This window comes from Aulonocara sp. 'chitande type north' Nkhata Bay, linkage group LG6 (assembly GCF_057382095.1).
Source record: "Aulonocara sp. 'chitande type north' Nkhata Bay isolate Kocher_YH1m ecotype deep benthic linkage group LG6, A_spYH_male_GT1.1, whole genome shotgun sequence".
Classification (NCBI taxonomy): Eukaryota; Metazoa; Chordata; class Actinopteri; order Cichliformes; family Cichlidae; genus Aulonocara; species Aulonocara sp. 'chitande type north' Nkhata Bay.
The window spans coordinates 21,887,468-21,902,052 of record NC_141349.1 but is presented as its reverse complement, the minus strand read 5'-3'; the positions used below and the strand labels follow the sequence as shown (position 1 = coordinate 21,902,052).

Below are 14,585 nucleotides of genomic sequence, written 5' to 3'. Positions count from 1 at the left end.
GGATGTGCAGATGTTCTCATTATTTTGAGTGAGAGGGAGCACAAAGTGGTGCACGTGGAAAGAAGAGGAAAAAGGCTCCAAAGTGACAGATGGTGTTAGAACAGGCCTCAGCCCAGCCTCCACTTCTGTTGGACAACACTGTCAATCCTCTTAATCAGAGACGGAAAAGACCAGGGAAGGTTTCAATTAACAACAAATGAAAACAGGTTTTAAATTCTGTGTTTACGCCCCACCAATCATCATTTTCCAGAGTCAGGTGGTCGTATGAAAACAAGCCCTCTTTAACTACAAACCCTCACCGCTTGTTAACACACAAATCTAACCAGCTAATCGCATGACAGCAACTGCATGATTCAGGCATGGTAGGTCTGAATCTGTCGCGATTGTTGGTGCCAAATAGGCAGGTCTGAGTATTTTAGAAACTGATGAGCAGCTAGAATTTTACTCAAAAATTTAAGGGAACTACTTAAAAAAATGTTTTAAAGTATTACAAAGAATGCTCTGAAAAAGAAAATGTCCAGTGAGAGGCAGTTCTGAGGAAAAGTGCCTTATTAATGTAAGAGGAGAATGGCCAGACTGCTTTAATGTTAAGTGGGGGGTAATATTAACTCAAATAACTACTGGTTAGAACTGAGGTATGCAGCAGAGCATCTCAAGATGCACCACAAGCAGCAGAAGACCGATTCACACATGCTGACCAAAATTGGATATTAAAAGACTGAGAAATGGGATGTGTCAGCGACAAAAGTTTCATCACATCAGGAGAGCTAAAATGACTAAATTTTTCATTTAAAAAAAAGTTTTTTAACATTTAGGCTATTTTTCATTAGGGGAAAGAGTAAGTGGCTTTTCCAACACTGAATATGGGAAGCTTTAAGGGGAAAAGTTCACAACATTGACTTTCACCAATTTATGCTAGCCATGTCAACAAACACGCTAACTGTTGGACTTTATAGAGCATGGAAGAAAATAACTTATGTGGAGTCTGGCAGGCAGATGTCAGTTCAGTGCATTATTTGTTTCAGTTGCTTGTAGATTGTTCAGAATTAATCTCACAGAATTGATAAATGGTTCAGAAAAGTGTTTTATTTTATTAAAACATTCACATATAATTAGAGAACTCCAAGACCGGCACAAAAAATAACTGCAGAGGAAAGTAACTCAAAATTGCCCCTCTGTGCTTTAAGGATAAATCGGTGCACCCTGACAAGCACCATGTCACGAATGGTTACCCAGAATCCATTACTGATCACATGTTTGGTTGGAAGTTTCCAATTAAAATCTACTTAGGCTGCAGATCTGTAGTTGTGGTCAGCTTTATTTAAGCCACATTAAGGAAGCAGCCGAAAGAAGCCTACAGTACTACATATCAGTTCTGCACAGAGACTTTTACCTGATTTCCAAAGTATTGCAAACAGTATGTGTTTCAGATTTTTGCCTCAATGCCTCTTTTTCAACCCAGACACTTCTTTTTTATTTTCCTATATGCCCCAAAACTTCTTAGTCTCAAAAACTCACAGAAATCCATGCATCAAACATTTGGCATTACAGGGTTAAAGCACAGAGACGAGATAATTTGAGGGTTGCGAATCTGCACCCTACAGGCAGCTCGGCTCTTATGGGAAACAGCTGAAGCACAGACTGACGACCACATAAGCAGCAAGGACACAGATCCATCTTCGTGATGTAAACTTGCTGCCAGATATGAAAATCAAGCAGCGTCAGATGGTGAACGAGAAGGAGAATAGACTCAAGTTCAAACGTGAGAATGACGTGTCAGTGCTGAGGGACACGGCGCGCCCCCCGAAGATGAACAGACGACCCGTGTAGGCTCTTTAATTTTGTGTTTAAACTGTTTGGGAACTAAAGCCTCTAAATGGTCACGGGCCACCCACACAGGTGTTTTCACTTTGTCTGATTAGACCTCGTCTCATTACTGTGTGGGCAAGTGCAGACAGAGCCTGACTGAAGTCGCTGTTATTGCTCCTTTCAAGGTGGAACAATTCGTACTGCCACACAGAAAAAAAAGGGAGCTTTAATTCACGACTGAGAAAAGATGTCTGTTCTCTAGCATGGGGTGCATTCTGTTCTCACTCAGTGCAATCCACAAAGACCATCACGCACACATTCAAAACAACATTTCAATGCATTCCCCAAATCTTGGAAAAATGTAAAAGCAGTAAAATTACAAAGTCGAAAGGCCCATATATAAAACTAGATAGTCGTAATTCCTGGTATCTAATAATAGTGTTGATATTTGTGCACGTTTGCTGCTTAAATGTATTTGAATTTGAACAAAGGTGACCTGCTGCTCAGCTGCAGTTCCCAGAACACGTTTCAGAAGTCATCAGCGGTTTGGCCTTCACAACAGACTTTCTGCTTGTAACTGCAGGAAAACCATTAAAAGCATTAACAATGACTCACTTCAATGCCTCTCTGTGAGCATGCAGGCACACAATGTCAGGACAATCCCTCAGAGAAAGGCAGTAATGGTTTATACATTATACACCTGTGTTTTTCTGCACTGAGCTCGAAGCGTCGCTTGTGAATGATGTCTGATGTATGTGCTGGATCGATGGATGGCTCGGTGTGAGAAAATGAGTTCCTCCTGTTCCTATCGTCTTTTAATTTGAGCAAGAGGCAGAATAAATATTCAACCTTGATCTTTTGTGAATCGGCACCAAGCCTCTGGGCAACTTTCAGCCCATCTAAGCAGAGGTGGAAAACCCCTGAGTGGGTTTGTAATTAAAAATGAGTGAAACCCTTCTTCCTTTTTCAATATTATGCAATTAACTGTATATTTACCTGTACGTGGGGCACTTAATAGATCAGCTAAAGCTAGGATTTGTAAGTAAATACATTTAAAGATTACCAATATATCTACTTTTTTATCACCTGTTAGCTTAATTTATATTACATGCATGTATATTGTGCTTTCCTTCCTCCCTACTTGTGGAGCTGTTATGTGGTATTCTAGCTGACAGTTGGGAATGTGTGCCACAATAGCATGTAGAGACCAACACCTTATATTTGGGAAATACCGCTAAAATAGAAACACACTTCCTCATATTGAAAGGTTAGTTCATGCTTGTATTACTTCTAGGCTTGACTACTGTTATTCATTATTATATCACGTTGCTGTAAAAGCTCCCTGAAAAACATTCATCCAGAATGCTGTGGCAAAAGTAGACGTGCTCTCTGCTTTTAGGATTAGGCTTGAACGCTTATAGTTTGGGCTGGATCATCAGGCACTCTAGCAGAGACTAAACTTTTGAAAAACACATATGCCTGTGTCAACTCCACTGCCTGCTGTTCTCTGCTTCCCTTTGCAACAGGATGTTAGTAATTGCTTTCACTTCTTCCACTTAACAGAATTGAAACTAGAAGTACAATACATAAAGAGCAGCGCGGTGGTTAGCACTGCTGTCTCACAGCAAGAAAGAACAAGGTTCAAATTCACCATCTGGCCTGTGTGGAGTTTGCATGTTCTTCCTTTGTCTGCGTGGGTTCACTTCCAGCTTCCTCCCACAGTCCAAACACATGCAGTTAGTGGGGTTAGGTTCAGTGGTGATTCTAAACTGACCATAGGTGTAAATGCGAGTGTCTGTCTGTTAGCCCTGCAACAGACCTGGATCTGTCTAGGTTGTACCCCGCCTCTCGCCCTGCGGTAGCTGGGATAGGCTCCAGCTGCACCTCTGACCCTGATAAGGATAAGTGGAAGAAAATGGATGAAAATACACAAAGCATGAGCTGGGGGATTTTGTGTGTTTGTGTGTGGAGAAGGCTCGGAGAGCACTATGCTGATTGCTTCACTGATATGCTAACAGCTTTTACCGTGATGGAAAAGCAAGGCTCGTCATCATTGAAGCCAACCTCAATGCAGAGATATTGATGAGATTCTGCAACCAGCAGCAGTCCCATATCTCAACACACTATGACTGAACAATGCTCGCCCCACAGAGTGGGGTTTATCAGAGACTACGTTAAGTTTGGGAGTAGAGAAGACAGATGACTGCCTGCAGTCCTGATCTCAACCTCACTAACACTTGTTGGATTAGGGTGGGCATGCAGTTTGGGCTAGAGTTACCAGTACAACCACACTGGCTGACTTGCGGCAAATGGGGGAAGAAGAATGGGATCCCATCCCACAGCAGTGTGTGACCAAGGTGGTGACAAGGAGGTGGCAGACAGTTGTGTCTTCCACATGCTGTTGAGGCCTCTCTGTGTTAAATGAATAAACTGTTAAATTGCCAGTACCCTCTTGTTACTTTAGACTTCCAATCCTCCAATAAATACGGACACCAAGCATGAATAAGCTGTTCAGCATTGGCAGAGAAGATTTGGGGAGCTTTTCATGGGCTCAACCCACAAATGCATTTTGCTTACAAATGTGGTAACATTTAGTGGAAGTAAACAGGCTTTCCAACGGTATAGGATTTATTGCAAGAAGCTTTGGGACAACAAAGAAATAAAAACCAAACACAAATATCCTTAGTTTTTGTCCTCAGTTTGTTTACATAATGGTTTCTGTGGCAATTTTACTGTTATTGTGGTGTTCGAAGTTTTGATTTTCATGTTTGTTGACCTTTCAGTTTCTTGTTTTTATTATAGTAGATTGTGGTGTTTTTAAATTGTTTTTTTACTAAAACAGGGGTTAAAAGAGAGATGTTTCGGGGCTCATGAGAGCGTTAAAGCACCTGCGCTGCCATTTCAGTAAGCGTGGGAAATGCATGCAAGTCCCACACACACAAAGTTTCCTGCCACTGCTTTGCATGCTTCAATAACCTTTCAATAAGAAGTTGTGATTGTTCCATTTTCATTATTTTCTTTAAGAAATAATATATCATTATGATTTAGCTGTTGTAGGAACGGTTCCAGAATATTTGTACCATTTTCACTTTCAATAAAATATCCTTAAATTATTATTATTGTCTGTTGTTTTTATGTTTTCCTTAACCTTCTGAAATATGAGATTATACCATACTATAGTAATAAAATCAAAAGCTAAAGAGAAAAAAGAAAAAAAGTCTGTGCTGGGAAATTGTTTGTGTGTAAGAGGCAGCAAAGCTGAAACTTTGTTCTCCGTGTGCAGCGTACTCAGCCTCCTCCTCCTTCATTCAGACTGTAAGAAAGCAGAGAGGAAACATGGGGACAAAGTTCTGGCAGGAGTCCCGGTCCAGCAGGGAACACGTGAGGCTGAAGAGAGAGAGGATTTAACCATTCAGCTACATCTTTCCAGGCCAAGGCTAAAGTGATCTGCTCTGCTGTTTTGAGTGGCTCATTACATGTGGGGACGGTGCTTTTATTTCATTTCTTTTTTTCTTTTCAAAAGTATGCACTAGAGCAGGGCGATATGGCCAAAAATATTTATCACGATATATATTTGAAAATTTGCGATAACGATATAACCGACGATATAATTGATGCGAGACAAAATACAACTCCACAACATTACTAGCGCAAAAAGACAACCTTCCATTTATTTTCACTTAAACAAGAAGCTGGTTTTTATGTACATTAAAGCTTTATAAAAATTTAACAGTGCAAATGCAAATTCCTTGCTGAAAGTTTAACCAAAAGGCATTTCCAGTAGAAATGGGCTGACATATCCTGAGCATAACCATGTATAATATCCACTGAAGTTAAAAAGAGGTGCTTTGCAACATTAAACTGCAGTGTGCAGTACGTATTTTTCGGACCATAAGGTGCACGGGATTATAAGGCACATTAAGCGAAACAAAGCAGTCAGATAAATCAAACTTTATTAAACTCATTCTTCTTGCTTCCTCCACTTCTGTACCATTGATTCCTTAATGTTGAATTCTCTGGCAGCTGCTCTATTCCCATGTTGTTGCAGTATATTAATGACTAACCTCGTATTGTGGATGGATTATCTCAGTTGTTCTCCTGACTGAAGTTTGGTCCGTTTACAGCATCCTGCCATGCGATTGCATTTGTCTCTAACCATGAAGAACCTTCACGTTAACTTTTATAAGTGGAAAAGTGTTAGTGTTCGTCCTCCAGCTTCACTGTTTATGTTATGCTAACATAGCTGTGTCGCTAGCGATCACGTAGCACATGATTATATACCAGCTAACCCAACTTCAGTAACCCTACAAACGTCACTGCTGTTTAGTTTCCTGTCTTCATTTATGCTGGAAGTGATAGCAGAGCTGTACGTTTGATTTTTTTCAGAAATCTCTCAGTCAGAACATGCAATATCATGCTTAGGTAACTAGCGAAACTAGCGAGCTAACTTCCGCTAGCTTCCTGCTAACTTCTAACTCCGTTAAATGTAATAACTTTTGTTTTCATGGATGCCTGGAAGTTAAACTTTATAGTTACACCTCGTAAAGCAGCAATGCTGATCGTTTTATTAACCCTTGGTAAGTCTAAAAAAAAGTACCCCTTATGAGGTCCTAGAGCCAAAAATCGACCACGCCATAAAAAGTGCTATAAAAAGATTATACATTAATATTTTATTCCACTTTAAATTAGCCAATCTTTCAGACCTACTTCTCCTTGAAATATTCATGTCAAGTTTGAATTACATTTCGCGGATTTTAACCCTTTATATCCCGGTTTTGTCACATGAGCGCACGGCCGTTTTTGGCGAAAAAAATGAAAAAATGAAATATTTTCCATAAAATACATTTGAAAGTTATATTTTATTGTACTTTTAATTAGGCCTTTGGGTGGACCAAAGATTGATACCAACAGTCATTTCGATCGCCTTTTATTTTTTTTGCAGGAGCGCATTTCATAAAATGCACACACTATCGGTCCCAATCGACCACGCCCAAAAAAGTGCTATAAAAAATTTATATATTAATATTTTATTCCACTTTAAATTAGCCAATCTTTTAGACCTACTTCTCCTTGAAATATTCATGTCAAGTTTTAATTACATTTCGCGGATTTTAACCCTTTATATCCCGGTTTCGTCACATGAGCGCACTGCTTTTTTGCCCCAAAAAACATAAAACTTGAATATTTTCCAAAAAAAACATTTGAGGTAATATTCAATTGTTATTATAATTAGGCCTTTAGATGGACTAAAGATCAGCACCAAAATTAATTTCGATCAACTTACAATTTTCTTTTCCGAAGCGAATTATGTCCTCCAGGCGGTCCCTCGTCGTTGTCTAACCCGGGATCCATGCCTCCTCCCGGGTAACGTGCAGACGATTGCTCCGGTCATGTTTCGTCGGACGCCTTTCACCAGCACACACGTCGATACCACGTGACAACAAATACGTCATTTCCGGTTGAGTCAAAAAAAAAATTCCCGCTTGAGTGACCCTGGGACTGAGACATCGCTCCAGACGATCGGCGGGGGAATCCTGTTTTCCAAGCCGCGATCGAATCCTGATTTCCGGGTAGTGTTTTACGGCGGCTCGCTGATTTCGAGCCCCGGGTCAAATGTGAAGCAAGGGAGCCACCCGGTGGCCAAATAAAAAAATTACAATTCTAAGGCCTTGAGTCCAGAATGAAAACGAAACCTAAGCCATCACACAGATATTAACGGTAATAATTGTGCAGTGAAAAATAGCGAAAAATAGCGTTTATAAAGGGTTTCAATGGGGCGATTTATGGCTCTAGGACCTCATGTGGATGGCGGTTTTTAGCTTAGCCACCTTAAGCTAATCGAATAAACGGAGACGGCAATTCTAAAGAAAAATGAAAAAAAAAAGGGTTGGAAGGTTTGGCTATATTCTATTCAACACAGTGAAAATGGCCTAATATTAAAAAACGCTGTGGATGATAAATGGCCGTAGGTACTACCAAGGGTTAAAGATGAAAGAATTTAGACAGTTTTTAACTCTAAGTGATGCTGCAGTGTTGTTTGACCTGAAGCATACGGAGTTTAGGACCCAGATTACTCCCAGATTTAAGAGCATCTTAGTCCGACAAATACGACAATAACAACGGCCGCTTGCATGTTCTGCAAAAAAATGTGCTTTGTTGTGTATCTGACGGACAAACACCAAACCAGTTCCACATCACGGAAGTTGCACCATTTTTACAAACCAATTCTGGATCATCTGTTTCACTCAACAATCGGCCATGTGCGTATGAAAACAAAGGCACCGCGCATGCGCGTTTTACTCCCATTCTATCGCGATATTTCATTTTCCTATCGTTGCCTAACATTATACCGGTATTACCGTGAACGGTATAATATGGCCCAGCCCTAGTATGCACACGTTGACAAGTCACATCATCGGGTGTTCCTTATCAATTTAAGTCACAGATTTCTAATTTTACAATAATGAATGACATTTTTATAGAAAATAGATGGTAAAATTTGATTTTGGGGTGGATTTAATACAGTCACGTGCATCATGCCCAGAAATGTACCAACTGAGCATCATTTAAACACTACAGCCTACGAGAGTATTGCTGCTGATGTCCATCCCTTCATGACCACAGTGTAGTCATCTTCTGATAACACACCGTGTCACAAAGCTCAAATCATCTCAAACTGCGTTTTTTAACATGATGAAGAGTTCACAGTACTCAAATGGCCTGCACAGTCCCCACATCTCAATCCAACAGAGCACCTTTGGTTTCTAGCAAGGTGTAGATAATAAAGTGGCCTGTGAGTCTAGGTCTAGGTACTGTAAGGTCTTCCAACCGTGATCTTTCTGTTTTGAAGGATTTTCTACTACATAGTCATATCTTAAAATCTTACTAGGATATGATTTTATTCTAAAATGACAAAAAAATTATTTAAAAAATGAGCCAGTACAATTTAAAGCAGTTTTTATTGATGACAACAAAATGAGTGAAAATGAGCAGTAAAACATTTTTATCTATTGCAGTCATCAGAGAAGGCTGATCATGTTTTGGGAAAGTTATTTGGGTTTTTTGTTGTTGTTGTTTTTCCAGCAACAGAATTAATTTCGTCTCAAGCAAATCGGATGAAGTTCATGGATCAGCCGGTGGTCAAAAAATAAAAGGAAAACAAAGATTACAAAGACAAACGGCACACTTAATTGCCCAGTTAAGTGTTGAGGTAATGTGTAAAATACTGTTCAGATGAATGGGCAGAATACAATCAATCACACATAAAATATGTACAGAGAGGTACATGAACACTCAGACACCATTTCTCTATTGCACACTATGATAAACTGGGGTAACTGCAACAGAGGACACTTGATTTAAATAAAACAAACAAAACAAAAGTGAATGAGGAAGTACCTTCCATTTTCAAAACAATGAAAAAACTACAGGATCATAACTCGAACCAAAAGGAGTCACTGGAGCACGCTTGGCACCTCTAATCTGCAGGTTTAGAGGGCAACAAAAGGGCTCTGCAACAACCTCAGCAGGCCAACTTCAAAATAAAGCAACTGATGTACTGATGGGTGCGCGCGTGAAATCGGCAAATAAAAGCAAAACTAAAGCAAATCAATTAAAAACGTTTCAAAATAGATGAGCGTAAGGTCATATCGGTAACCTAAAAAACACTTGAATGTAGCTGAATCAGGGTCGATCTTTTCCCCTTCCCAACATGAAGAGGTATGACAGATGAGAAACCGTATGTCTGTTCACTTATAGAAGATCGTAAAAGTATCGCTTATCGTGTTTCCGAAATCACCTTCCCAATGAAACCGACACGTAAGCGAAGAGTTCCTTTTTAGTAGCCCATCAGAAGGCGCAGACGGGCAGGCCGACCGCCGTCGCTCCCGACACAACCGACGACCGGCCGGCCGATAAAAGGGGGGGAAAGTGCATCATATTTCTGTTAAAATACTGCGAGATAGCTGAACATTAAAAACAACACTCTTATAATAAACATCTGAAATATCTTCTTCTTTTTTTTAAATCCTGTTTTGTTTTTCACTAGTGCAACAACAGACGGGTTGAAATAAAGATTATTAACCTGCAGGCAATCAAAGCTCTTTAAACATCGAATAATTTTCTCGCCACAGTAGCAGAACAGTAAAGAAGGCAACTCAATGACTGATGCGTGAACACAAACATGCCAACAGTATTACACATCGCTCTTTTTTTATAGAAATAAATAGCTGATTATTAACTTTAACCTCTTCTTAAATAATTTCCATCTCTATATGACTCTGATGCACATTTAATATAAAGTATCTAGTACACAACTGCAATTTCAACACTACTGTTATACATAATATAATTCTCTCTGCTCGTCTGTCGTCAACCTTTGGAGAGAAAACGCTTACAGAGTGAACACCTGTAAACTTCAACTTTGCCACTCGTTAGTATGACCTTAATATTATATAACATCAAAGGTTGGTCATTTTTTAAGCAAACATTATGTACAGAGTAGCTGATAACCAAGGCAGGATTGTCTAAAACTGAGAAAAAAATCAACAAGTGCTTTTGTGTTTTCTCTATTGTGTCAGCAAACCTTTACATTTCCACATTTCCTTCACCTGCACCCAGCAAACATTCTGTGACCAGTGTGGGATAATAAATATGCGGTACTGGAAGAACACGGAGAAATGGACATCCACGACTGTTCCCGAATTGTCGTCACAACAATTTGCAGTTATACAAGTCTGCGTACGTATATCTGACTGTGAAGCAGAGCAGCTAAGAGCTTTGTTTATCTGGGAATTTTAAAGAGCTCACGTGACAGACACCCACACAGGGCTCCTTGAAAATGTCAACCTGCTCTGCTCTGCTGCTGTTCCGCCCACAAATGATGCAGCCTGGCGTGGCGAGGCAGGGCCGTCGGGCGAATAAGGTGTGTAAAGTGACAGAGTAGAAGAAGAAGTCATGTTCTGCACGTCTCTTGATTAATTTTGAAACTTGTTACAGAACTGTGCTCGTGATTTGTTTATAGCGAGGGACCTGCTATGCTTTCCTTTCATACTGCTCCTCATAATCGCTGTGAACCAAAAGCTAAGGCTTCAAACTAAACGTTTGGTTTCTGAAAGTTTATCAGGCTATAGAAGACATTTTTATGATGTCACCGAGAGAGCGGAAATCCTTGATACGGTCATCTGAGGCAGATAACTGTGAGCTCAGAATCTCCACCCACCTCTCACGTGACTTTCTGAATCTTTCTGAAGGCGTATTTTGCTTAGATTAAGCAAAATAAGGAGTTACTTTTGTCTGTGAATCATGCAAAGCTACCTAGTAGAGCCCAAGAATAAAAATATGGCGCTCTTTACCCTCAGCACCCAACCGGTGGCAGCAGATGGCTGCCCCTCCCTGAGCCTGGTTCTGCCGGAGGTTTCTTCCCTTTAAACGGGAGTTTTTCCTTCCCACTGTTGCCAGGTTCTTGCTCACTGGTAGGCGGGGGTGTCATATGATTGTTGGGGTTTCTTTCCAATATTGTGGTTTCTTCTTTACTCCACAACATTAAGCGCCTTGAGGCGAATGTTTTTGGGAATTTATATAAAATTGAATTGAAATGAGCACAATAGGTCCCCTTTAAAACTGATTGTGAGCTCCGTTTAGAGATTTAGTATTGCACTTCCATAAAGTCAGGGAACTCATTAGAGAGACATTTAAAATTCAGTGCAGCAGAATTTTGGTCCATAGAATCATCAAGTTTCAAAAACTATAAAAAAAATAAAAAATAAAACAGTCCATTGCAGCACTCCGAAATACAGTTTTTTGGTAACCACCTACATCTTTTTACACCCACAGTTCAGATCCCAGGTTTTCTGTTAGAAATGTGAGATAACCACCAGATCACAATTTCTATTTTCTCAGACAGGACAACGCTCCTGCAGAGCCTCGGCATATATTAAGATACTGTTTTCACAGGCTGTGTTACTGTGTGTATCTCTGTGTGTATACGGGTGATCTGGCTGTATAAAAATCACTGGAGCTCCTCCCTTTTAAGCTATTTGCAGCACAGAAAGTGAACACAGTAAGTTTAACTACTGCAGGTATTGCTACTCATACTTCTTGAGGATTTCCAAAACATACGCTAAACTGTAGTCAGGTCGCTTTTCCAATTTTAAAGGTGACACCGAAGACCTGATCCCGTATGTCTGCAAAATAGTAAAAGGTGATCCTTGTTCCATGCTGCAAAGGGTACAAAGTGTCACGTAACGCCAGCTGCACGTCAGCGCTGCATCTGCATGGAATCACCAGCAGAGGGAGGCAGAGGACGTTAATGTTAAATGAATACAAATGAGGGATCACACAAGAGCTTTGGCCACGAGAAGCTCCGTGAACGGGAATGGCACTGATTCAGGTGGCAAACGAAGAAAGTCGGATGACGTCCAAACTCTACGACACCTGGAGACTTTGTCCCATATGAAACACAACGCCTTAAATTCACACACATTTAAATTAAACGTCAACACTGCTTTTGATTTTAGTGATCAAACACTTGGTCCCCCTTTCCCCCTCGTTAATGGCACATTGGAGAAAACGCTCACTGGAATGAGGACACTGTTACGAATGGCACCGGTAACGTCAGGTATTAAATCCTGCTGTCTGGGATGAAAAGGCCCAAATATTTAAAAACACAAGATTCGTGACCTTGTTTGTTTTTGTTTGTTTTAAACATATGGAAACAGAGGATGTTAGAGAAGAGGAGGCAAAATGCATCACTGTGTGTTTAGAAGACTGAAGGTCTGTGTGTGTGTGTGTGTGGCTGTCCTTTGCGCTCTGTCCACAGAACCCGCAGCTGGTGCAGCATATTTCTGTTCTGGGTGGAAGCAGTAAGTGTTCAAAGTCATCCATTGTCCAGTTTCAATGTACAGGCTTGATCCAGTACTTTGTCACAATTTCCATTTATGTGTTTAAGTCATCCACGCAGACACAAACACAACGTGAACTTGAATAAGAGAAGTCACATTTGCCTGTGATCATGGTCTGCAGCCCGTCAGCTGTTGGTGTTAGTCTACATCGAGCACTGTGTGGATGCGGACAGCTAAAAAGTGCTGTCGTGTGGCTTCAAGGGTTGCAATAAAAGGGATCTGCTCTGTGCAATGACAGAAACCACTTTTTTGAATGGAAAAAGCAAAAAGGTTACTGCAAAGGAAAATTTAGAGTAAGCTGTTGCGTTTCTTGAGTTTGTCAGGTTTAAAACAAGCCCCCCTTTCTGATACATAGTGCCGCTGCAAGTCAAACTGGCTAACCGATATTAACGAGATAACTGTATCAAGTTTTTCTGTCTTAGATTTGTACTTTAGCAAAATGCACACTGAGCCCTCAATACTACTTCACGATGCTGCAGACGCATTCAACTCCAGGAACAGCTGGGTCTTTTTGATTGACTGGAGCCGTGATGGCACCCTCTCCAAGGCTTGAGGAACCTGCACAAAAGACGTTAGCAGAGACTGTCTGCTTTCACGTGGAGGATTTTGGAGAAGCCGGGTCTCTTCTTTAGAGCCTGAAAGTAAAAGAGAGTGCGATATCATAATCTCGTTTCCTGTAGAGACACACGGTGTGTATGACTTATCTCTAAATACCTGCAAGCCAAATAGTCTATCTTCTATAAATCTCCATCTCGTCATGCTCTTTTATTTTCGTACAGATGCACCTTTTTTGCCCTTTATGCTTCACCTTTACATGACTTGTTTGACAGAACAGATGATTCACTTTGATGTTTCTTTCTCCACAGCAATCGTGAGGAAGGAGGGATAAAAGTGAATCAGAGCTGTTTGCACCTTTTGGAGAGAAAAGAAAAAAATACCTCAAACTAAAAAAATCTCTTGATTCTACAGCTGTGTGTGTGTGTGTGTGTGTGTGTGTGTGTGTGTGTGTGTGTGTGTGTGTGTGTGTGTGTGTGTGTGTGTGTGTGTGTGTTAAGCTTCAACAACAGCCAGAGCATCTTGGCAGCATAGCAGCAGCACATCCACAACAAACCATCACTGGGGCTTTGAGGACTGAGTCATGGTCTAATGGTATGCAACTGTGATAAAGATAGATGCACTGTACCCACTTAACAACTATTGACCTAACTCTTAGTCATGTGTATACAGGACCTTTGTTACCAGATACAGTAACTACAATGTCAGACATTGACATTGCACAGTCGACCTTTGATGAATGAATGGCTGTTACTTTAGTAAAATAGTAACAGCTCATTCAGGAAGACTCATAACGGGGGCTGACAAAGAGTGGGGGGTGTATATAAGGAGTTATGTTTCCAAATTACAAATCATATTCACTCCTACATAAAAGTTACACTAACAAACAATAATACAAACTGATACTGTACAGTTATTTAAACAAAAACGTCTTTCTCTCATTGGCTAAACACTTTTTATTTATTCTGGATGTTTGACAGAACAGCACTAAGTCAGCTGTGATAGTCAGCTTTGCCTGAGAGGAAAACGACAACAGCAGAAGAACACAGAGATGCAAAACAACAGCGAGATAAGGTGGCGCCATCTTGGCACATTTTCTGGTGCTCGTGGTTTGTTTGACAGTCACATTGTGTTTGGCTGCATGTTTTTAGAAGGAAATAACACAGAATAAAGTTTCCATCAGTAGCAGGCTCGACCTCCTTTGGCCTTCAAAACTGCCTTAATTCTTCAAGGTGCTGGTGTGATGATATGCCCATATTGACATGACACCATCACACAGCTGCTGCAGACTTGTCAGCTGCACGTCCATGATGTGAATCC

At 40.5% G+C, this 14,585-nt stretch overlaps 1 protein-coding gene across 3 annotated transcripts in view; it reads right to left on the bottom strand.

The window, feature by feature from the left end:
* Positions 1-8,750: 8,750 nt before the first annotated feature.
* The window catches only part of fbxo41 (F-box protein 41), a 71,616-nt gene continuing 65,781 nt past the window's right edge, over positions 8,751-14,585 (bottom strand). For all 3 annotated transcript variants that reach the window (XM_086295593.1, XM_086295595.1, XM_086295594.1), the window contains exon 14: positions 8,751-13,345. In XM_086295593.1, coding sequence (XP_086151719.1) covers positions 13,283-13,345 — 63 coding nt within the window. In that variant the 3' untranslated portion in view covers positions 8,751-13,282. The remainder of the gene's footprint in view (positions 13,346-14,585) is intronic.